Raw genomic sequence first — 26464 nt, 5'->3', positions numbered from 1 at the left:
GACCAGGAACCTCAAAGAAAAATTACAGACTGGGACACCCGGACACAAATCACGACCGGGAATATAAATGACGACCGGGACGCAGGGACACAACTACAACGGGGACGCCGGGGGCACAGGTGGGATATATAATTGACGACTGAGACACAGGGATTGTTTGAATAGAAATTACAGACCGGGACACAAATGACGACCGGGACACTGGGAATATAAATGACGACCGGGACACTCAAAGAGGAAATACAAACTGGGACACCAGGACACAAATGACGACCGGGACACAGGGAATATAAATGTTATTTATATGCACAGACAATGGGACAGCGAAGAATGTTGTATATTCGCATGTTTTACGTAGTTAAAAATATATATTTATATCTATCTCTATTCACAGGTGGGTCACAGGGACACTGCTACAATGGCGCGTAACTAATATGGCGCGTAACGACTTACGCGTGCGGGGGGGCTTGGGGGGCGCGAAGCGCCCCACCAACTAGGTGTTGGGGTGGCGCGAAGCGCCACCCCAACAGCTAGTATATATATATATGTATATATATATATATTCACAGGAGGGACACAGGGACACAACTACAATGGCGCGTAACGACTTACGCGCGCGGGGGGCTTGGGGGGGCGCGAAGCGCCCCCAACAACTTGGTGTTGGGGTGGGCGCCACCCCAACAGCTAGTTATTAATATTTCGCAAGAGGCATCTGATTGACACGTATACATCCTCTGAGCGCGAGCTTACGGAAACTATCCACATTTTTAAGTTGCACCTTTGGAGTCAAGGGGGAAAGTAGATCAATGAAATGTCAATGAAGGCAATATTAATCTCAATCTGCCATCCGTTTGCTTTTTCTTTAAGTACCCTCAAACTGAATATCAAATCAGCGCGCGATGGAAACCGACGTTGCTCATCTTTTAGCATTGCATTGACTGAATGCGGATCAGTAGTACTTGACACAAAATTTTACTCCCTACAGACTGCAGTGATGCATCGCTAGTTGTTGCAGTCAGCTGTTCTTCCTTTATTAAAGAACTTGACAATAACCCCTTTCTTCCAAACGTTGGGAATATTCTCAGTTTCCCATATCTGAGAAAGAGCCTTGTGAAGGGGCTCGGCTTCAGCTCTATACTTCAAGGGTTCAGGCTGTAAGCTGTCAACACCTCTGTAACTTTGCTATTGCCAAGTTGGAGGAACGGTAGCACAGCCAGAGGGCATACAGGGTCTGTAGATGGCGGAAAGTTTAGTACCTCATTGAAGTATTCTTTCCATCTCTTATCAATGTCTTCCTTTTTTATAAGAAGTTGGCCAGCATTACTTTCAATCCCAGGAGCAGGTTTTCGGAAATCTTCAGTTATTTCCTTTGTGGTACGATAGACTGTCGCCCTTTCTGGCGACTGCCTCTGCTCCAGGTGGCTTTGTCTCAATAAACATCCGTTTATCAGCTCCGGTAGACCGCTTTACGGCCCTTTGGGCTCCCTTATATTTATATTTTAAAAAATCTTTGTACTCGACAGTAGTCGCGCTCTCGCAAATCCTAAAATTTTTGTCAGTCAGTTCGTGAACTGGTGCACCCTAGCTGTATAAAGGAAAAAACGAACAGAAGAAAATTGCTCCTTAAGCTAACTCCACAGGCAAAAAAAAGTTGCAAGAAGTTAAATTGGTTTCTTTCCAACCATTCAATAATTTAATCTTTTTAAATTTAATAATTCGAAAAGAGCACTAGTTTGATATTAGCGTAAAGAGGGGGAGGTAAACATCCACGACTATTTCAATTGGTTATTCTTTACTTTCACTTGAAAGTAAACAGCTGCCGTATACTTTACCAGTAAGTAATGGCATTTTATATATAAAATCTCTACCAATGGCAGTTGCTCTTTGTGTTCAAGCAAGGCATTTTTTTTCATTCACCGAAAAACCGAACCACCAAAACCTCAGATCGGTATTTTCCCCGAGGTTTTCTGATGATTTAGCTATGAGCGATGCACGAGACATGGTAGGGTTTCTAAACAAGATAATAGATAATGTGTCAAAAATGTGGTCCGTTCCGATGCTAAGGGCCATGATATGCAAATTAGCGTCCGAATTTTTTCTCTTTAATTATGTATAAACGGCAAGACCTGAGTACGTAAAAAAATCATTATCATGAAAAGTACGCTTTGAACGTATTTTGATTTGAAGAGGTTGTGCGAACTGTGTCAGCAAGTTAACCTAATTTGACAGAAAGAAATGAACAAACTTTTACAAATTGTAAGACCACGGACACAAGGGACTGTTGAAGTACTTCATTGCTTTGATACAAGATTTGCGAGGAAAAAATAAATGCATTACTATACATAAGTCCTACGACTGAATTGTTTCAGTGATACCAATTGTGGGAGGGAGGGGTGTCCCTGGGGGTACATAGCCCCCTAGATTCTGAAAAACTCTTTTTTTGGCATTGCCATTGAAAGTAGTATTCTTTCTGGCTTTTCAACGACAAATGACTTTTCTTTGAAAAAAAATAATATAATATAAACCCCTCTAGATTTTAAAACACCCCTACCCCTCATTAACACCACAGAGGGTTTCAAAGATGTAGTGAATTTACCCTACCAAACCTTATCAAGTGTGAAAATTCGGAATGGGTTTTCTGGCTTATGTTCAGTTCAAGTCTTTTTTTTTATTTGTCAAATAGAGCTTTTAATGATCGGCCATGAACCAATAAATGGAGAGAAAAATATAGCTTTCATTTGCTATACCAGTACATAGATATGCTCTAGTAGGTCATTCTTGAGGTATGCATGAAAACCTTAACTTAAAGAAAGCACAAGGATTTCCTTTTTTCTCAATTTTCTAATAGGCCTTTAGAACGAGCTAAATGGCCAAGGCTATGTACGTAGCCAAAAAGTTATTGTTTTCGTAATCTACTGATGTATGCATAGTCAATGAAAATTCTTTAATTAATTGGCAAACCTACAAAAAGACGCCGTTAAACGCGGAGCAATACCCAATTTTCACCCCCAAGGAGAAGATATTGACGTAGGTTGCATTTCTGAGGAGCGGAATATAAATAGGCAAATAATTATAACCCCTTTATTAATTAGAGCTTTGAAAAAAAGCACCCCCTTTCCATAGCAGCATACAATCAAATTTCGCACCATAAGCTTTCATCAAAGAAGCAAACTATTGTTAGCACTGAAGTTGAAAACCATAGGAGGGTGGAATTCATCCTTGAATCTTTAGTAATTGTTTCACATTAGATTTTTTAATAATTGTTTTATTATTTTCTCTAGATTGTTCAATTTAAGTGATAACTAACGTAAGATTTGACAAATTTTTAAATTTTAGATTGTATTAACATTATTTAGACTTAATTAGATTATTTTAGAAAATTTACAATCTAAATTATTTAATTTAGTAATTCTTTAACATTAAACTTTGCCAAAGGAGCCTATAACTACTACCAAGTCTAACCCTTTGTTTTGCTTTTATTGTCTTCTTTTTATGTTACTTATATTATTCTTGGATAGAAACTTGGGTATCTTGAATGGACAATATCTTGGGAGCAGAGAGAGGCGAAATTGATCTTCCAAGATTTCGTCACCAGAGGGCTAAAGTCCAAACAAGGGTTGAAAATTAAGACGTCATCAAATCGAAGTAAGGGCCCCAATACAAGGGAAGAATGTCTTGGTGCAGGTCAAGCGATACAACAGCCATTTGGGAGGGCTGACGACCCTCTCTTTTAATGGAACTACGTGGATAGCAATACTAGTAACCGTCGGCAAGAAGAGATCGTAATGGATGTCTAAATATACATATAAAAACTTATTTTAAATTGTGTCACTTGGCCAAGTTATAAAAACCATCATCATATCTGATAATGGTTGGTCATCCTAATACTAGCCTTTGATAAATTGTGTGCAAACAATCTAGAATTTGTATTTTCTAGATTTTTTTTTTTTACCTAAAACTTGGGTTTTAGGTTCCAAACTTCCCAATACGACTCAATTGACTTAATAAATTCCTTAAAAATCGTATGTAAACAATCTAGAATTTTTTACAAATTTTTTGGGACCTTAATCTTGGGTTTTAGGTCACATTTTTTTTCACGATATCAAACAGAATCATTCCTTTCCAATTACGCAATTATTACAATTACTTCATTCTTTGACAAAATCTCGTATTACCTTTCAGCACAACAGATAACGACTAAAAGAAATCCGTAACATTTTTTTCTTCTCTTTAAACTTGCCTCTTTCTAAAAAAACAACCCCGTACTGAAATAAGAAAAGAAAACAAAAATAAATCGCCTTGGGGCTCAATGATTAGAAATCATACAAAAGTTACTTTATTTGCAACATAGGCAATTAAAGCAAGCGACAAAATTTCAATTAAAATTCTTCTTTTTTGTCTTCTCAATAAGTATATTTATATACTTAACGCATTTTGTAGTCATTCTTTTCGTGAACAGATCCAAGCTCACCCTGTAAAAAGAAGACATTATAAGAAAATAAATAAATCAATGTTTTTTCTTCTATCAGAAATGAACAAATTTCTTCACAATACATACTTAAACTGATCAGCCAAGTCGTTTATTATCGCCAATAAACTCGGAAGGAAGAAAAGAAAATAATCTTCTGATAAACTGAATTACCCAACTAATCAATATCAAAGAGACAAGGCCGCCGCATCCAGGAGGAAGGGATAGGAGGTTTGAACCCCCCCTCGAAAAATTTGCCCGACTCATAAAAGCGTAACAAAAAAGAATATACACATTTTGATGCGTTTTTTAAGGTTTTTGTACTCCCCCCCCAAAAAAAATCCTGCGTACGGCCAAGCAAAGAGACTAAGCAAAGAACCCAAGTGCAATATAGCTAAAAATCTTGGTTATGTATATTTCAAGGGATAACAAAGATCATATTAGCCATTTACAATATCCAACTGTATAACAAGGGGGGAAATCTTCAATTTAGACAGTGAAACAAAGTTAATATTTACTAATAAAAGCCCGAATGTTTCAGCTTCACGTCTGGAAGCCTTTATCTGCAAAATAATAATTATATAAAACAATAGCAACTAAACTAAAAAATAAAAATAAACTAAGTATAAACTAAAATAAAAAAGGAAAGCCGACATGATCGATAAAAGTAAAGTATCGATTAAAGTTGATTAAAGTAAAATTAAAATAAAGCACTAGATTTGTAAAATCCTCTTTTGGCAGAGAATTAAACAATTTTTCGCAAACTCTTCCTGGCCATTACTTGAATTGGTTTAAATTCACATTGGTTTAAGGTCACTGTATCACCATTACAGTTACAGTTCTTTTGTCTCTATTTCAAATGTCTCTATGATCAATTTGAAACTTGCAGCCGTAAGTCCTTGGACTAAGGGGACTAATGTACAGACAGTTATTCAAAGGATTGGTTCCTTTGAAAGTGATTCGAAAGCGCCAATTTTTCTGATTTGCCTGAAATTACTACATGAAACTTTGGGATGAGGGGACCCGATATAGAAGGGGGAAAAAAATATACAGCCCAAAAAGGGCCAGAAAAGCACCAAAGCTTTCTTCCCCACCCACTTCAAACGGAAAGGGCTACTATAAAAACTTGAGAGGGGACCATTCGACTGAAGATTAAAAGTTCTTGTCCTTTTTAAAGGCTGAAAGCTACTGGAAGGCAATCAACCTCCCTCTCGGTTCTTTTTCTGCTATCCGACCCTTCGGTAATCCCTATGATATCTTACCAAATTTTGACATATCTGTTCTAAAAAAACAAAAACAACTTTCGAAATGTTTAATAAGTTTGTCTTCTGGACTGATTGGCCGCATATTCCCTTGTGCATTATAATTTTGTCCAGCCCCATATTGCGCGTTAGTTAATTTTATTGTTCATGGCAAAAAGTACAAAAGTACAAATTGCAAAAAGTAAAAGCATACGAGCACTATATTCTATTAACAATTTGGGTAACGCAAAATCCACAGTGTCAGATATCTACGCAATGTTATTTGACCTATGCACAACTGCATACAGGATAGTCCTCCAACCGCAAAAAAACTAAATAAGTAGAATAAGTCAATATATTTCAGGCTCCACATTAGCTTTGATAAACAAAACAAAATATTTTAGAAATCGAGAAAAATGTTAGCAAGAGGGAATTGAATATCGCTTAAACCAAAACAAACAACATGTTTATAGCTTTGCAGTAAAGTGAAATTTGTAGTTTTTAAGCTTTCAAAGGAAATACTTTTAACCAAATATCTGAACGCGAAAAGTAAGAGCCAATATCAAAATAATGTGGTAGCAAAAATTAATAAATAAGAACAATAATTAAAAATTGTGTAAGGTGTATATGAACTAGACAATACAGTACCCCCCCCCCCCCCCTCCACCTATGTCAAGTTAATGTTCATCTACCAGTGTGACCAATAGATAAAGATACACTCAAGGAATTACTAATTTTAAAACTCGTTCCCAAAAAATTACCAAATCAAGTCCCAACGCTCTGGGCACAAAATATAAATAGCAAATAGCAAAAAATACAAGAATTATCAGCATTATCAGCATTAAATTGAGTTAGTAATAAGTTCACCTTTACCTTATCATTACTAATGAAAAACTTAAAGGAAATGAACTAACAAGCATTTTCAATAGGGTGGGACATAGTGACTGTTTATAGAGTATTTGACTGTTTATAGAATATTTACTTCTTAGGACATCTAAATTGCAAAATTAGTTTTAGAATAGATGAGCCCCCCCCCTCACCTCCCCAAAAAGTGCAACAAACAATACTTACTTCAAAATCCACCTGAATCTTGAAATCCAGATCCCGCCGATTGCGATCATTCGGTTGCATCTCAAATGATCCACTAATGTTTTCTCCTTTCTTAACAGTTAGGTATTCCTAGAAGACGGAAAAAACGCAGATAAACAAGGATGACATATAACTAGTATTCTAGCATACAACTAGCAATATTGATATCTATACATAGATAGACATCGAATTATTGAACGCATAATCACTGAACATATAATTGTGTTCAAAAACAAAAAAAAAAAAACAAAAAAAAAAAAAAAAACAAGAAGACCAATCTTTCTGAGCGTGACAAATGATGGGTCTAAGTTAAAGTCGATCACAATCAAAATGCTATTCTGGAGTTGATTCCAATAAAAAAAAAAAAAAAAAAAAAAAAAAAAAAAAAAAAAAAAAAAAAAAAAAAAAAAAAAAAAAAACAAGAAGACCAATCTTTCTGAGCGTGACAAATGATGGGTCTAAGTTAAAGTCGATCACAATCAAAATGCTATTCTGGAGTTGATTCCACCAAAGCCGACAACCCAGTCCATGGAGCTTGAACCTTAGAGAGGAACAAAATCAGAAACTGCAAAGAACGGTTCCATCCGCACTTTAAAATTAGCGCAATAGGAATCGAAACTACAAATACCACTGCCAGTACATCATTATCAAATCGAGTTTAAGATTCAAGACAAGTTTAAATCCAATTTAATTTAAAAATGATTAAAAGTCGAATTCTGATTACATACCTCAACCGCCACAAATCGAACTCTTTATATTATCGGCTTTTTATACCGGGCTTGCTAGTCTTTAGAAAATGGGCTATGTAAAACAATGACTACAAATATACCTATTAGGTTCTTTTGGTAAAAGCAGACTTATCATCTCCAGGGGGTGGAGGTTGGGTGACCGCTTTATACCCCCCCCCCCCCTTCCCCCATCAAAATACCTGTCCCAGAATAACTTAATTAAAATACTTACAAATAATTATTGCAATAAATAATTAATAAACTTATAGGGAATAAAGGATGTATAGGCTCATTTATTGGGGTTAGGGATCGTCAAAACAGCGAGAGCAACTAATGTAAAAACTAGAGAAAATTATTAAAGAATCATGAAAAATTCAACAATTCCAAGTTTGAACGGGCTGAACATGGGTCCTCAGTGGAAAGCAGACATTCGTGGATAAAAATTAAACTCCACTGCAGTTGAAATAGCAAATCTTAGCGACAACAAAAGCAGCAGAGCTGTGTTTCTTTTTTTTCCCCTCTCCCGAACAATAATCCTTGATATGCCCTAGAAATCAGGCTTGTAGTCTAGTACGAGCTTTAGTCTCTAATATTTGAAAATCTTTACTCAGACCAAATAATCGTAAATTCTATGATTGAAAGTTGAACATTGACCGACCTGATGGGTCTGCACAAACGATTTGTCACAGTGCAGAGTATTTTAATCTTACTTATTTAATTATAGTCGACGGAGCCCGTAACATTGAAAAATTACAAAGCGATTTTAATTTCAGCGGCAGGTGTGACTATACTGTGACCGGGCACAAATAAACGCCTTACGAATAGTATCCAAGAAAGGAAACACAAATATCACTCGAACAAAGAATAAGAAGATCTTACATTGAGGTAGAAGACAGTTTGCTTCCAATGAGTATACTGCGATTCTGGGCCAGTACTAAATCCTACACGTTTGTGGCACTTTGTAAATTCAATTGTAAAGTAAGCAACAAGAGCTTGAACGTAATCATTCCGACGGGCCTGCAAAGACAAAAAAAAAATTAATATGAATGGTCCAGGAATCATTAGTATCTGCTTGAGGTGTGGCAAAAAGGATGAGCCATTTTTTTACTCGGGTGCAGGCAGCTTCTTCATTTGAGAATATTAGCGATAACGAGATCTGGATCAATCTTTCGACCCCAGATACATATTAGGCTTTATCCTAATCTGTTTTATTTCATCAGACGTTTGTCCAATTCTTACTACATGTATATTTGTGTAGTTCGTAAGAGAAATAGAAACTTTATTTAATTTCTGTTGAATACAACTCATCATCGTTGAAGCTATCTCTTACTCGTTGTTGGATACATTTTGAACTTAAAAACCACTAGAATTAAAACTCTCCCATAAAGAAAGGTCTTTTTGGCAATAAACAGTGGAAAAATAGATAAGAGAGGAAATTTTCGCATTACGCTAACTTCAGATCGGTAGTTTAAGATTTATTTATTGTTCATTTGTTTGACGGCTTTTAATACATTACTTTATCCATACAGATTATTAATATCATAAACGAAATAATTAACTGCTCTCAAGCAATTACGATTTGCTTTTCGTTTTTCAATTAATAATTACACACACGAAAATAATTTACACATTATCTCATTAGGTAGCATAATACTGATCTTTTTCAATATGAGGTCAACTCCCCCCCCCCATTATACCCCACTTTATACATTTTACATTATTACATAAGGTCTAACATAGAAGCTCAAGTCATGCCTGTAATTGGAGGATTTTGAGTTGATATGAACCAAATCCAGAATAATATCTGTCAACATATTGCTCTCTCCATGGGACAAGTGCAAAAAGGTCTAAAATGGTAAATCTAGAAGCATTCCCTTACTGAGATTTATATATTATAATATTTTTATATATATAGATTGATTAGGTTCTAATAGGAATAAACTTGGAACCGAAATTTAGGAAATAAAAAAAATATTCAAACCGATTAGGGAAATCAAAATCCCTTCATTTAACCAAGTCAAACAGTTCGTGGCAACGAACTGTAAGTAAAGAGCGACCCGGCTCAATGGTAACTGAAACTCTAAAAAATGAAATTTTGATACCAATAGTTACATCAAAAGAATCGCATTTTAATGCTAATTTTAAATATATGTTTCATCAAGATTAGTCTTACCCATCAAAAGTTATGAGCCTGAGAAAATTTGCCTCATTTTAGAAAATAGGAGGAAACACCCTCTAAAAGTCATACTATCTTAACGAAAATCACACCATCAGATTCAGCGTATCAGAGAACCTAATTGTAGAAGTGTCATGCCCCTATCTACATAAATGTGGAATTTCGCATTTTTTGCCAGAAGACAGATCATGGATGCGTGTTTATTTTTTTCGAAAACCTAATAACTATGTCTTTGGGGACGACTTACTCCCCCGCAGTCCCCGTTGGAGGAGCTGCAAGTTATAAACTTTGACCTGTATCAAACAGTTCGTGGTAACGAGCCCGGCTCAATAGTAACCAAAACTCTAAAAAACCGGAATTTTGACACCAATAGTTACATCAAAAGAATCGCATTTAAATGCTGATTTTAAATATATAAGTTTCATCAAGTTTAGTCTTACCCATCAAAAGATACGAGCCTGAGAAAATTTGCCCTATTTTAGAAAATAGGGGGAACACCCCCTAAAAGTCATAGAATCTTAACGAAAATCACACCATCAGATTCAGCGTATCAGAGAACCCTACTATACAAGTTCCAAGCTCCTATCTACAAAAATGTGGAATTTTGTATTTTTTGCCAGAAGACAAATCACGGATGCGTGTTTATTTGTTTGTTTTGTTTTTTGTTTTTTTTTCCAGGGGTGATCGTATCGACTCAGTGGTCCTAGAATTTTGCGAGAGGGCTCATTCGAACGGAAATGAAAAGTTCTAGTGCCTTTTTTAAGTGACCGAAAAAATTGGAGGGCACCTAGGCCCCCTTCCACCCTCATTCTTTCCCAAAGTCGTCGGATCAAAATTCTGAGATAGCCATTTTATGCACCATAGCCGAAAACCTTATAAATATGTCTTTGCGGAAGACTTACTCCCCCACAGTCCCCGTGGGAGGGGCTGCAAGTTACAAATTTTGACCAGTGTTTGCATATAGTAATGGTTATTGGGAAGTGTACAGACGTTTTCAGGGGGGCTGAGAAGAGGGGGTTATGTAGGGAAACTTTCCATGGAGGAATTTGTCATGGGGGAAGAAGATTTCCATAAAGGGGGCGCAGCATTTTCTAGCATTATTTAAAAAAACAATGAAAAAATAAATATGAAAAAGTTTTTTTCAACTGGAAGTAATGAGTAGGATTAAAATTTAAAAAGAACAGAAAATATTACGCATATAAGGGGTTCACCTCCTCTTAATGCCTCACTCTTTACGCTAAAGTATTTTTTAGTAATTTCATTTATTTATTCTACGGCCTTTGTGATTCAGGGGATGAAATTTAAGCTTTGGTGTAAAGACGGAGGTATTGACGAGTGAGCGAACCCTCTCATATACGTAACAAAAATATACGAATACAGAAGTTTGTTACGTAAGCTAATTCGTAAGTTACGTATATCTTTTACTAATGAAAACGTTCGAAAAAACTAAAAGTTCTAGTTGCCTTTTTTAAGTACCCAAAAAATTGGAGGGCAACTGGGCCTCCTCCCCCTCCTTTTTTCTCAAAATCATTCGATCAAAACTATGGGAAAGCCATTTAGCCAAATGAATAAATATGCAAATTTCGCTTTAATTATTCATCTGCGGAGAGCCGAAATCAAAACATGGGTTAACTAAAAAACGTTCAGAAATTAAATATAAAAAGACAAGTTTTTTTTAACTGAAAGTAAGGAGCGACATTAAAAATTAAAACGAACAGAAATTACCCCGTATATGAAAGGGGCTGGTCCCTCTTCAACGCCCTGCTCTTTACGCTAAAGTTTTTACTGTTTTAAAAAGGTAGAGTTGAGAGAAAGAGTCAAACTTTAGCGCAAAGAGCAAGGCGTTTAAGAGGGAGCAGCCCCTTTCATATACGGGGTAATTTCTGTTCGTTTTAAGTTTTAATGTCGCTCCTTACTTTCAGTAAAAAAAACTTGTTTTTTATATTTAATTTACATATAGTAATGGTTACTGGGAAGTGTACAGACGTTTTCAGAGGGATTGTTTGGTTTAAGTGGGAGAGTTGAGGGGGGGTTACGTGGGAAGATTTTTCCATGGAGGAACTTCTCATGGGGGAAGAGACTTTCAATGGAGGGGGTGCAGGATTTTCTAGCATTATTAAAAAAAACAATGAAAAAATAAATATGAAAAGTTTTTTCTACTGAAAGTGAGAAGCAGCATTAAAACTTAAAACGAACAGAAATTATTACGCATATGAGGGGTTTACCTTCTCGTAATACCTATCTCTTTACGCTAAAGTATTTTTAGTAATTTCAACTATTTATTCTACGGCCTTTGTTATTCAGGGATCATTCTTAAAGAATTGGGATAAAATTTAAGCTTTAATGTAAAGAGCGAGGTATCGACGAGGGGTGAGCCCACTCATATACGCAATAAAAACATACGAATATAGAAGTTTGCTACGTAATTTAATTCGTAAGTTACGTATATTTTTTACTTATGAAAACGCACATAAAAAATTATAGGTTATAGTTGCCTTTTTAAGTAATCAAAAAATTGGAGGGCAACTAGGCCTCCTTCCTCGCTCTTTTTTCTCAAAAATCTTCCGATTAAAACTATGAAAAAGCCATTTAGCCCAAAAAATTAATATGCAAATTTCGTTTAAATTATTTATGTGCGGAGAGCCAAGACCAAAACATGCATTAATTCAAAAACGTCCAGATATTAAAAAAAAAAAAAAAAACAAGTTTTTTAAAATGAAAGTAAGGAGCGACATTAAAACTTAAAACGAACAGGAATTACTCCGTATATGAAAGGGGCTTTTCCTCCTCAACGCCCTGCTCTTTACGCTAAAGTATTTTACTGTTTTAAAATGTAAAGTTAAGAGAAAGAGTCAAACTTTAGCTTACAGAGCGGGGCGTTGAGGAGGAAAAGCCCCTTTCATATACGGAGTAATATCTGTTTGTTTTAAGTTTTAATGTCGCTCCATACTTTCATTTTAAAAAACTTGTTTTTTTTTTGTTTAATTCAAAAAGGAATAAACAGGGCAAGTTTTACAATTATCGACTTCCATAAACATAATCATATATTATATTTTGGGTTCTTTTTCAGTTTATTTGACCTGTGTCATTGTCCTCGAAAAAAAAAACCCAACAGTTATGACGAAGAAAAAATTAATCTAATATCAAAGGAAAAAACATTTAGCGATTTTCTCATTCAGCTTCAAAAAACTGAATTTGCAAATATGGTGCATAAGAAACAAGAATTAAGAAAGCTTCAATGTAGGTTACAACTTATACAGACAGAGAGCCGAATTTAGAATTCAGTTTAGGGGTTTAACTTCGAAATTACAGTGTTTTTTTTTTTAATGGACATGTAGCATATTAAGGGATGACATTTTTTACGAAAAAAACAACTTTTACATCGGGCTGTTGATTTTGAATTAAAATCAAGCAGTTGTGGGCATCAAGCTATGGCTAATTGTAAAAAAGCCAAGACAGATAGTCCGATTGAGTGAGAGGCAAATCTGGCATAAGCACTTATTAGGATTGTATAAAAATGATGTTTGTTCATTTGTTAATAGATAAGTCATATCTATCATCCGCCCATGCGTCATTCGTAAGGCAGAACTAAGGAAGATAGTCATAGAACTTGCATAGAATTGAATTTGCAAATACAGAGCAATGAATTGCCAATATATGGATAAATGTTTGATATTTGAACTTATTCAGTATATCGTTCTTGCTTATTTTATGTTGTCTCTCCATCTTTTATTCCTACACCTGACTATTATTTAAGTCTCTGAATTCAATTTATATAAATAAACAAGGTTAAAAGATAAACATCTTCAAGAATGATTACTGGCGCAAAGGGCGTTTTCTGTTTTGTTTAATTCACTTTAAACTACAAAAAACACTAACCCCCAACGAAGAGCAGATCTCGTAAAGTATACAAATAAAAATAACAAGATGAACCACAAAGATTTTATAATCTGTAGCTACAGTGAATAAGCGTAATTAGGCATTAATAACGCTTTGACCTTGGGATTAGCTTTGTACCACAGTAGAGATCAAGACAATCCAAAAAGACAAGCCGGACAAGGATGCTGCTCCTCCGGAGAATATATAAACCAAGAGAAACATAAGCGATATTAGATTTTTTATGGGTAGGCACGCCTGTGGCATCGGTATTCACAGCTTGGAGAACAGGAAAAGAAATAAGACGAATCGAGCCTCAAAAGGATAAGGAAAAATACAAAACACTGAAGATATAAAAAAGGAAAATAATTGGTATTATGGCTGTAATAATGCAAAAGATAAAGATAACATTTGGTTTGAGAATGGAAAGAAAAATTAATAATGGTTCGATCAAGATAAAAATAAGCTTTATTTGAACAATGCCATAACGTGATGACATTTGATTAGGAGGTTTGGCGCTTCGTATTGATATTTATGTTCCATAGTTTTATCAATTTTTCTCAAAGAAACATTATGAGGTCAGCATGAATGCAGACTTACAGCTAAATTAAATTTAGTCACTTCCTTTTTTCAAATATGTTTATTGATACTTGTTTAATTTTTATTTTCTGTAGTACTGAGGAGCTCATTAAAATACTAGGTTTTAAATTTTTTGCCTTTTTGTTCAACAAAGGAGATAATGAAATATTTAAACAACGAAAACTAAAATAATTACTTACTAGTTCGCCGGCGAGTCCAAGCAAATTCAGACCCGTCGATATTGCCTGTCATGAGTCAATTCAAAAATCTCGATCATCCCTAAATTCCTATGACTATCTACCTTAGTTCTGCCCTAAGATGGATGGATAGTTGAAAGACTATCTATCAACAAGTGGAAATGACATCATTTTTATACGCTCCTGAAAAAGGCTTATGCCGGCTGTGCCTCCCACTCAGACTATCTCTCTTGGCTTTTCCTCCAATTAGCCATGGATTGATGGCAACTTGATTTTAATCCAAAAATCAACGAAGAAGAAAAACAAAGGTCCTACATTAAACTTCGAAGGATATTTTTATGGCCGAAAAAGAGTATAAAAAAGGAACAATTCAAGAGAATATTTTTCCTTACCAAGAAGAAAAAGTTTTGACACTTCATGGCGCAATAATACTATCTAAAGCCACAAATTATTGCAGAATTTAATAGATAATCAGTGCTAAAACTAATAAGTTGTCCCTTTGTTGTAAAACATTTTGTGGCAAATTTTAAATAGTCCCGCCACTTCGCGGATCCCTCTCCTACTATTTGTGAAATTATGGCTATTTTTCCGCTGCAGCGTTAATCAGAAGTTAGCACGGGAAATTTCGCATTTTCCAAAAATTAATCCAGCCCCCCACCCTTTAGAAATCCTAGATCCACCACTTAGTCAAGTCATAAGCCATACCTGTGAGATGGGACACTAGCGAATCCCTACGCTGGCTCACCCCCTTTCTTTCTTCTTTCGCAATCATAAATAATGCAGTTTTGCACCATTTTTCAAAGTTGATCCAGCAACTGAGAAATATACAATGAATCGCTTAAATAAAGGAAACGGGAAAAGCTTTTATTCTCGGCGAGACTCTAGGTGAAAGATATTTTTTAGGATAATCCTACTGTTTATATATCTCTATTGTGCTTTATACATACTAAATAATTTATTAATTTCACTTTTAGAGCTCGAGCTGGTTCAAGAAAAGGCTATCTAGTAAAGTTACCTACCATGAGATGGAAAGGCGCAGTGAACGGGATGGTTTCCTTAGTCACCGTGTACAAATCTACTTCACGGACCAAGCACGAGTTACTAACAACCTAAAAATTAAAAGAATCATGAAAATCATACAATGTGACACTATTTCATCTCAGCACTTCCATGGGAATATTTCTTTTTTCCCCCTTTTTTCCCTTGTCGCCGCCACAAATGACTTAATTTATCACTTCATATGACCAGATATCAATTTCTTGCACGAAACTTCTAAAAAAAAAAAAAAAATCGGAACACAACAGTGGCTTAATTTCCTGATTCCATATGTACTATTCCATATGTAATAAATATGCTCTAAATATATATACATATCTAAACTGATTCCATATGTAATAAATATGCTTCACATGTACAATATTCATATTGTACAACATTCAATAATTCATATGTTCAATATGTTCATGCATACACATACAACAAAATTGATTTAACCGATTTAATTCCATGCTTCCCTACAACACGTGGGATTGAACGTGTAAACCTTCGTTCAGAAGGTGCAGCTTTGTCCACTATACCATCGCAAGTTTAGATATATATATATATATACTAGCTGTTGGGGTGGCGCTTCGCGCCACCCCAACACCTAGTTGGTGGGGGCGCTTCGCCCCCCCCCCGCGCGCGTAAGTCGTTACGCGCCATATTAGTTATGCGCTATTGTAGTTGTGTCCCTATGTCCCACCTGTGAATATAGATAGATATATATGTGAATATAGATAGATAGATATATATATATATATATATCTATATATATAAAAATAAGTTGTCTGTCTGTGGATGTGTGGATGGATGTGTCAGGTGACGTCACCTGAAAAAACTGGATCAGGTGACGTCAAAACTGAAAAAACTAAAAAAAGGCAAAAACTACAAAAAAAACTAAAAACTAATAAAAAAAATAAAAAAGCTAAAAAACTAAAAAAACTATAAAGGTAAAAACCAATAAAAAACTAAAAAAAAAAAAACTGAAAAAACTAAAAAAAGGCAAAAACTACAAAAAAAAACTAAAAACTAATAAAAAAAGTAAAAAAGCTAAAAAACTAAAAAAACTAAAAAAACTAAAAAAAGGTAAAAAACTAAAAAAAATAAAAAATAAAAAAAAACTAAAAAAAAGGAAAAAACTGAAAAATAAGCTAAAATAAAGGTAAAAACCAATAAAAAACTAAAAAAAAAGAAGGAAAAAACTAATAAATGACGACACTCAAAGAGAAAGCGACCAGGACAAAAGGAATGTTCGATTAGCAATCAACAAAGCACCGGGACACAGGGAGTATAAATGACGACCAGGACATAAGTAAAAAAAAAAAACTATCTATATATATAAAAATAAGTTGTCTGTGGATCTGTGGATCGTGGATCAGGTGACGTCACCTGAAAAAACTGGATCAGGTGACGTCAAAACTGAAAAAACTAAAAAAAGGCAAAAACTACAAAAAAAACTAAAAACTAATAAAAAAATAAAAAAGCTAAAAAACTAAAAAAACTAAAAAAAGGCAAAAACTACAAAAAAAACTAAAAACTAATAAAAAAGCTAAAAAACTAAAAAAAACTAAAAAAAAAGGCAAAAACTACAAAAAAACTAAAAACTAATAAAAAAAATAAAAAAGCTAAAAAACTAAAAAAAAACTAAAAAAACTAAAAAAAGGTAAAAAACTAAAAAAACTAAAAACTAAAAAAAACTAAAAAAGGTAAAAACTAAAAGAACTAAAAAAGAAAAAAATAAATGACGACACTCAAAGAGAAAGCGACCAGGACAAAAGGAATGTTCGATTAGCAATCAACAAAGCACCGGGACACAGGGAGTATAAATGACGACCAGGACACAAGTAAAAAAAAAAAATTAACAAAACTAAAAAGAAGGTAAAAACTACAAAAAAACTAAAAAGAAAAAAAAACTAAAAACTAATAAAAAAACTAAAAAATCTAAAAATCTAAATAAACTAAAAAAGAAAAAAAAAGGAAAAAAATAAAGGAGAAAAACAAAACTAAAAAACGAATGTATATACAGACCGGTACACCGGGATACAAATGACGACCGGGACACAGGGAATATAAATGACGACCGGGACACAGGGACACAACTACAACGGGGACACCGGGGGAAACAGGGGGATATAAATGACGACCGGGACAAAAAAACTAAAAAGAAAAAAAAACTAAAAACTAATAAAAAAACTAAAAAATCTAAAAATCTAAATAAGCTAAAAAAGAAAAAAAAAGGAAAAAAATAAAGGAGAAAAAATAAACTAAAAAACGAATGTATATACAGACCGGGACACCGGGATACAAATGACGACCGGGACACAGGGAATATAAATGACGACCGGGACACAGGGACACAACTACAACGGGGACACCGGGGGAAACAGGGGGATGTAAATGACGACCGGGACACCGGGACAGGGAATGGTCGATTAGCAATCACCATCAACAAAGCTCAAGGGCAATCATTAGAATCATGAGGTATAGATCTGAATACAGATTGTTTTCCCATGGACCATTATATGTTGCATGTTCAAGAGTCGGTAAACCTGACAATCTATTTATATGCAAAGACAATGGGACAGCAAAGAATGTTGTATATTCGCAAGTTTTACGTAGTTAAAACCATATATATATATATCTATCTATATTCACAGGTGGGACATAGGGACACAACTACAATGGCGCGTAACTATTATGGCGCGTAACGACTTACGCGCGCGGGGGGGCTTGGGGGGGGCGCGAAGCGCCCCCACCAACTAGGTGTTGGGGTGGCGCGAAGCGCCACCCCAACAGCTAGTATATATATATATATATATCTATATATATATATATATATAAGTTGTCTGTCTGTCTGTGGATGGATCAGGTGACGTCACCTGAAAAAACTGGATCAGGTGACGTCAAAACTGAAAAAACTAAAAAAAGGCAAAAACTACAAAAAAAACTAAAAACTAATAAAAAAAATAAAAAAGCTAAAAAACTAAAAAAACTAAAAAAAGGCAAAAACTACAAAAAAAACTAAAAACTAATAAAAAAGCTAAAAAACTAAAAAAACTACAAAAAAACTAAAAACTAAAAAAAAAAATAAAAAAGGTAAAAAACTAAAAAAACTAAAAAAAGGTAAAAAACTAAAAAAACTAAAAACTAAAAAAAACTAAAAAAAATGAAAAAACTGAAAAATAAGCTAAAATAAAGGTAAAAACCAATAAAAAACTAAAAAAAAACTGAAAAAACTAAAAAAAGGCAAAAACTACAAAAAAAAACTAAAAACTAATAAAAAAAGTAAAAAAGCTAAAAAACAAAAAAAACTAAAAAAACTAAAAAAAGGTAAAAAACTAAAATAAATAAAAAATAAAAAAAAAATAAAAAAAAGGAAAAAACTGAAAAATAAGCTAAAATAAAGGTAAAAACCAATAAAAAACTAAAAAGAAAAAAAAGGAAAAACTAAAAAGAAATTTCATCTAAAAAACTAAAAAAAACTAAAAAAGGTAAAAACTAAAAGAACTAAAAAAGAAAAAAATAAATGACGACACTCAAAGAGAAAGCGACCAGGACAAAAGGAATGTTCGATTAGCAATCAACAAAGCACCGGGACACAGGGAGTATAAATGACGACCAGGACATAAGTAAAAAAAAACAACTAACAAAACTAAAAAGAAGGTAAAAACTACAAAAAAACTAAAAAGAAAAAAACTAAAAAAAGGCAAAAACTACAAAAAAAACTAAAAACTAATAAAAAAGCTATAAAACTAAAAAAAACTAAAAAAAGGCAAAAAATACAAAAAAAACTAAAAACTAATAAAAAAAATAAAAAAGCTAAAAAACTAAAAAAACTAAAAAAACTAAAAAAAGGTAAAAAACTAAAAAAACTAAAAACTAAAAAAACTAAAAAAAGGAAAAAACTGAAAAATAAGCTAAAATAAAGGTAAAAACCAATAAAAAACTAAAAAAAAAAACTGAAAAAACTAAAAAAAGGCAAAAACTACAAAAAAAACTAAAAACTAATAAAAAAAGTAAAAAAGCTAAAAAACTAAAAAAAGGCAAAAAACTAAAAAAAGTAAAAAATAAAAAAAAAATAAAAAAAAGGAAAAAACTGAAAAATAAGCTAAAATAAAGGTAAAAACCAATAAAAAACTAAAAAGAAAAAAAGGAAAAACTAAAAAGAAATTTCATCTAAAAAACTAAAAAAAACTAAAAAAGGTAAAAACTAAAAGAACTAAAAAAGAAAAAAATAAATGACGACACTCAAAGAGAAAGCGACCAGGACAAAAGGAATGTTCGATTAGCAATCAACAAAGCACCGGGACACAGGGAGTATAAATGACGACCAGGACATAAGTAAAAAAAAAACTAACAAAACTAAAAAGAAGGTAATAACTACAAAAAAACTAAAAAGAAAAAAAAACTAAAAAATCTAAAAATCTAAATAAACTAAAAACGAAAAAAAAACAGGAAAAAAATAAAGGAGAAAAACAAAACTAAAAAACGAATGTATATACAGACCGGGACACCGGGATACAAATGACGACCGGGACACAGGGAATATAAATGACGACCGGGACACAGGGACACAACTACAACGGGGACACCGGGGGAAACAGGGGGATATAAATGACTACCGGGACAGGGAATGGTCGATTAGCAATCACCATCAACAAAGCTCAAGGGCAATCATTAGAATCATGAGGTATAGATCTGAATACAGATTGTTTTCCCATGGACCATTATATGTTGCATGTTCAAGAGTCGGTAAACCTGACAATCTATTTATATGCAAAGACAATGGGACAGCAAAGAATGTTGTATATTCGCAAGTTTTACGTAGTTAAAACCATATATATATATATATATATATATATATATATATATATATATATATATATATATATATATATATATATATATATCTGTCTGTATTCACAGGTGGGACATAGGGACACAACTACAATGGCGCGTAACGACTTACGCGCGCGGGGGGGCTTGGGGGGGGGGGGGGGGCGCGAAGCGCCCCCACCAACTAGGTGTTGGGGTGGCGCGAAGCGCCACCCCAACAGCTAGTATATATATATATATATATATATGTATATATTTTATTTTCTTTATTTCCCTCAAAAAATGAGGAGTACGCTACAATATAATATAAAGAAAAAACAACTGATAACACTTACAATCAAAACGTATCAAATATTGATCGAACACTTAAAAAAAAAAAAAAAAAAAAAAAAAAAAAACACTTGCTAAATAGATTAGCCTATAAATCATGAAGAGCCAGAACTGTTACTAAAAAACGGAAATAAATTGTGACCTAAAAGGCTAATTTTCGCCCTATCTTCAAATGTTTTATATTTTTTCTTTATACAGACTACAGGATCCTTCAAATTAAGCTTTAAAACAATCTCAGTGTTACTAAAAGAAAGGGGGAACCCAAGTAAAAATTTACAAAATTTAAAATAAGCAACTTTAATGGGCGAAAGATCAGAAGGTCTGAAATTTCGGAAGAGGAGGGACGGGAACAATACGTGAGGCAGAGCAACAGCGCTATACATACGACCAAGGACGTCCCGACGGTAAAGACCCCGAAAACGAATTAAAAGACCAAATGCCTTGCGTAGTTTCATCTGAACATGCTGAACCAGGACTGGTTTGAAATCTCTTTTCGAAGCAGCATAAGGTAATCCCAAATAAGTGACTATTGGCGACGACTGAAAAATAACACCATTGCCGCAATCGAGAGTCGCCCTGACATTATCCTCTAAACAATTTACAACAAAAAATTGACATTTTTCAAAACTGATAGAAAGGCCCAAACCTTTTAAACAATTAATTAAAATATTAAAATTAGAAACAAGACTAGACTTGGACCGGCTTAGAAGGATAATGTCATCAGCATATGCAATGTAAGACAGATTTCGAGATAATGAAACAAACGAGCAGGAAAGAGAATTAAGGGCAGTAGCTAAACAAGAATTGAATATATAAGGAGAAATAATTCCTCCTTGTCTAATTCCTCTACCCACTTGAATTAATTTGGACTGAGATGAAGACGAACTCGGACAGATACGGATCTTTAAACCAGAATACCAAGAGCGAAGGACTCGTATGACAGCTAGGGGCAATCCAGCATGGATTAAAGTGAGCAGAGCAGATGCATGAGAAATGTTATCAAAGGCCCCTTTGATATCAATCAAGAGGGCGTATAGCGGTTGACCAGAGATTCTCGCTTCTTCAATAACTTTGCTGAAAGATGCATGGGCATGGCCATATCCCAAACCTCTCTTGAAACCAACTTGATTAGAACCAGTGTCAAGAATTTCAAGAAGATCCTTCAAACACAACTCAAACACTTTCCCAATCATAGAACCCCTAGTAATTGGCCTCCAGGAGCTACAAGATGACAAGTCTTTTTTCCCGCTCTTAGGAATAGGCGTAACTATGCCAATATAGAATGACGATGGTACTAAACCAGTAGTAAGTAAAAGGTTGAAAAATGCCAGTAGAGTAATAAGAAAAGAAGAAGGAGCAAGTTTAAGGTGATTAGCAAATACGCCATCATGATCCTTAGCCGTCTGCGCCTTTAACGTTTTGATTGCTCCACGTAACATATCCTCAGAAATCCTGTAATCAGTTGAAAAATTCTTCAACCTTTCATCTAATTGCAACACAACACTGTTAGAATCGTACGAAGTCGACAACTTAGAAAAATAATTTTCCCACTCTTTTAGCGACGGTGTGGAATTAGTATCAGGCATGTTAATCCGCCTATTGCCTCGGAGAACATTCCAAAGGAGATTTTTGTCCTTGTCGTTATCAATGTTTGAAGAAGCTTCTTCTATGATCAGGTTATTATGACGACGGAGCTCTGCTTGGAATTCAGCCTTTCTCTTTTTCATTAGCAAAAAAACTGGATGCGAGTCTCTTGGCTTACCGAGGGCCCGCCATTCCCAATACGCTTGTTTAGCCGCCTTATTAGAATTTACCAAAAAAGGATTGAGGCTCCAAAAAGGTTTCTGCGCGCCCAATCTTATCCTATTAGTAGGAAAAACTGCCGCAGCACCATACTTTAAGCAATGGATTAATTCAAAATAAAGACAATTAATAGTCAAAGAGGGATTACTATCCATTGAATCCAAACTATCAGGGATATAGACTTTATCAATTAAAGTCCCAACTCTTTCTTGGTAAAGCGGTCTAAAATTTGGATTCCAATCAAACCGATCAAAAAATTTAGGAAGCTTATTACCAGAAAAACGAACTGGGGATGGACGAGAAGCCAAAGGGGGTATAAGGAACTGAAGCGGCATGTGGTCACTAACGGGGAAATCTTCGATTACAGTAACCACAGGCAAAGGATCACTTGGGTTAGAAGAAAAAACATGATCAATATTAGTTTTAACTACGTAAAACTTGCGAATATACAACATTCTTTGCTGTCCCATTGTCTGTGCATATAAATAGATTGTCAGGTTTACCGACTCTTGAACATGCAACATATAATTTTCAATGGGAAAACAATCCGTATTCAGATCTATACCTCATGATTCTAATGATTGCCCTTGAGCTTTGTTGATGGTGATTGCTAATCGACCATTCCCTGTCCCGGTCGTCATTTATATCCCCCTGTGCCCCCCGGCGTCCCCGTTGTAGTTGTGTCCCTGTGTCCCGGTCGTCATTTATATTCCCTGTGTCCCGGTCGTCATTTGTATCCCGGTGTCCCGGTCTGTATATACATTCGTTTTTTAGTTTTGTTTTTCTCCTTTATTTTTTTCCTTTTTTTCCTTTTTTAGTTTATTTAGATTTTTAGATTTTTTAGTTTTTTTATTAGTTTTTAGTTTGTTTTTTTTTTAGTTTTTTTGTAGTTTTTACCTTCTTTTTAGTTTTGTTAGTTTTTTTTTTTTACTTATGTCCTGGTCGTCATTTATACTCCCTGTGTCCCGGTGCTTTGTTGATTGCTAATCGAACATTCCTTTTGTCCTGGTCGCTTTCTCTTTGAGTGTCGTCATTTATTTTTTTCTTTTTTAGTTCTTTTAGTTTTAACCTTTTAGTTTTAGTTTTTTAGATGAAAATTTTTTTTAGTTTTTTCCTTTTTTTCTTTTTAGTTTTTTATTGGTTTTTACCTTTATTTTAGCTTATTTTTCAGTTTTTTCCTTTTTTTAAGTTTTTAGTTTTTTAGTTTTTTAGTTTTTTAGTTTTTTACCTTTTTTTAGTTTTTTTTAGTTTTTTAGCTTTTTTATTTTTTTTATTAGTTTTTAGTTTTTTTTGTAGTTTTTGCCTTTTTTTAGTTTTTTTTTTAGTTTTTAGTTTTTTACCTTTTTTTAGCCTAACCAGGATTTGAACCTGGCACCTTCATTCTCCGTTCTGACACCCTCTCTCACCGAGTGACTACTCCAGCATGTCCATTTTGGTGTTTTAAATGGTATATTATTAACCAAATTAATGTGTTTTACAATATACTAAGCATCGTCATAACAAAAATGACGACAACTAATTTCATGACGTCAGCCGACACAGAAACATGACGTCACCTGATCCACAGATCCACAGACAGACAACTTATTTTTATATATATAGATATTTATATATATATATATATATATATATATATATATATATATATATATATATATATATATATATATATTTTCTATATATATAAAAATAAGTTGTTTGTCTGTTACACTATCTTCTATATCAGGGCTTCTTAAACTATGGGTCGCGACCCCATTTGGGGTCGCGTAGCAAAATTATGGGGTCGCGAGTGATAAAAATACAATTTAACAAAAAAATGTTTTTTAACTTTTAAAATTACTTTTATAAAGAAAAATAACAATCATCCTAGATAATTATATCATAAAATCTTCTGGTTCGGAAACACTGTTTATACCAGCATTTCTATTCTGATCATTATAATATCTTGTGTGAATTTACTATGAATCCAAAGATGTTATAGAAGTTTATAAGAAAATGTAGATTTATTTTTACCAATCTCTTAAAACCGAAATAATCCTGATAAATACTATCAACAAAATTTCTATGTGTTATTTCGAAGAAACTATATAAACATTTCGTATTATTTTCATTTAGCCATTGTATGATTGTGAACGAAGTGCATGTTATTCCGAATTAGTCAGTTTAACCCTTTCGCGATTGACGGGACCTTACATTCCTGGCATGTAAAAATCCTTTGGGTGCTTCTTAATTGATTGATAGCACCAGAATTGAACGATGTGCTTCAGGATGCTGTTAAGGTCATAAATTTTATTAAGAGCCATGCCCTTAACAGTCGCTTATTTTCAAATCTCTGTAAGGTTACGGATTCCAACTACACAACTTTGTTATTACATGCAGAAGTAAGATGGTTGTCAAGAGGTAAAGTTTAAAAAATTATTGTTATTAAAGGACGAGATCGAAATATTTTTAACTGATCGAAAATGTGAATTTGCTGCTTTTTTTCAAAATAACTCATGGCTATCCAAGCTGTGTTATTTGTCAGATATTTTTTGCGAAGTTAAACGATCTTAACTTGTCTCTTCAAGGAAAAAATTGCGATATATTTACTTCATACGATAAAACTGAAAGTTTTATTAAAAAGAACAGCATTTGGAAAAGTAGGGTCGAAAAAAAATCGTTCAAATGTTTTCCAGTGACGACAATTTTGTAATTGAGAAAATTCATCGTAAAACTTTTATTGCAAAAACTATTGTAGATCACTTAAAGGCGCTAGAAATACAGTTCCGGACATATTTTAGATTAAATATTGATTTACAAAAAATAGTTTGGATTCCAAAGCCGTTTTGGATTGGCTTAAGTGAGATTGATCATCTGCCACTTAAAGCTCAAGAGGAATTTGCTGAGTTTTCGTGTGACTCAAACTTAAAACTACGAATACCGAAAAAAGCCCTTGACTGAATTCTGGATCGGAACTAGAACTGAATTTCCCACAATCGCCGATATGGCGTTAAATGTACTTCTGCCATTCAACACCACATATTTATGTGAAGTTTCTTTCTCAGCTTTAACACACATTAAATCCCAATATCGTTCAGCGATAAAAAATGTTGAAGAGGTCTTACGTCCAGCAGTTTCAAAAATTACACCAAGATTTGATTTTTGTACGCAATTACATAAAAAAAACTAGTTTTTTTTAACTGAAAGTAAGGAGCGACATTAAAACTTAAAATGAACAGATATTACTCCGTATATATACGTAACTTAAGAATTAACTTACGTAACAAACTTATATTCTTAAATTTTTATTATGTATATGAGGGGGTTTGTACAATCGTTAATGCTTCGCTCTTTACACTAAATCGTAAGTTTTGTCCCAATTCTTTAAGAATGACCCCTGAATCAGAAAGGCCGTAGAATAAATAGTTGAAATCACTAAAAATACTATAGCATAAAGAGCGAGGTATTTATCTCCTCCTAAATATCTCGCTCTTTATGCTAAAGTATTTTTAGAACCCCTCATATGCGTAATAATCTCTGTTTGTTTTAAGTTTCAATACTACTTCTTACTTTCAATTGAAAAAACTTTTCCATGTTTATTTTTTCATTGTTTTTTTTATATAGTAATTTTAGAAAATCCTGTGCCCTTTTCATTGAATTTCTGTTCCCCCATGACATATTTCTCCAAGGAAAGATCCTCCCACATAACCCCCTTCGCTCAATCCTACCCCCAAAACCAAAAACATCCCCTGAAAACGTCTGTACACTTCCCAATAACCATTATTATATGTAAACACTGGTCGAAGTTTGTAACTTGCAGCCCCTCCCCCAGGGACTATGGGGGATTAAGTCATGCCAAAGACATAGTTATTGTGGTTTTCGGCTATGCGGAACAAAATGGCTATCTCAAAATTTTGATCCGTTGACTTTGGAGAAAAAATGAGCGTGGGAGAGGGTCTAGATGCCCTCCAATTTTTTTGGTCACTTAAAAAGGGCACTGGAGCTTTTCATTTCAGTCAGAATGAGCCCTCTTGCGACATTCTAGGACCACTTGGTCGACACGATGACCCCTGGGAAAAAAAAACAAACAAAACAAAACAAAAAAAAACAACAAACAAACAAAT

General features: G+C 34.0%; 1 protein-coding gene and 1 long non-coding RNA gene across 2 annotated transcripts in view; one reads left to right on the top strand and one right to left on the bottom strand.

Annotated features, from left to right (window-relative positions):
* The window catches only part of LOC136028981 (uncharacterized), a 33588-nt gene extending 16311 nt beyond the window's left edge, over positions 1 to 17277 (top strand). Inside the window, exon 2 of the long non-coding RNA XR_010617931.1 lies at positions 16343 to 17277. This is a non-coding gene — a long non-coding RNA (uncharacterized LOC136028981). The remainder of the gene's footprint in view (positions 1 to 16342) is intronic.
* LOC136028650 (protein arginine N-methyltransferase 1-B-like) lies at positions 4314 to 15778 on the bottom strand. Its single transcript, XM_065706475.1, has 5 exons — positions 15764 to 15778; positions 15374 to 15463; positions 8406 to 8543; positions 6781 to 6888; positions 4314 to 4472 (listed from the first exon to the last, which is right to left on the bottom strand). Exons 1-5 carry the CDS (start codon positions 15776 to 15778, stop codon positions 4425 to 4427), a joined length of 399 nt encoding a protein of 132 aa, XP_065562547.1. The 3' UTR covers positions 4314 to 4424.
* Positions 17278 to 26464: the final 9187 nt, after the last annotated feature.

Source organism: Artemia franciscana, chromosome 7 (genome assembly GCF_032884065.1).
Source record: "Artemia franciscana chromosome 7, ASM3288406v1, whole genome shotgun sequence".
Lineage (NCBI taxonomy): Eukaryota > Metazoa > Arthropoda > Branchiopoda > Anostraca > Artemiidae > Artemia > Artemia franciscana.
Note: the sequence above shows the minus strand (reverse complement) of the source record. Positions and strands in the feature narration are given on the sequence as shown.

Bases quoted from the DNA above. Each gene is read 5' to 3' on its own strand.
- LOC136028650 (XM_065706475.1), bottom strand. The intron at 8,544-15,373 runs GTAGGTAACTTT...TTGTCTTTGCAG, and splicing joins CTGCGCCTTTCCATCTCATG to GCCCGTCGGAATGATTACGT. The intron at 4,473-6,780 runs GTAAGTATTGTT...TTCTTTTTACAG, and splicing joins AGATTCAGGTGGATTTTGAA to GGTGAGCTTGGATCTGTTCA.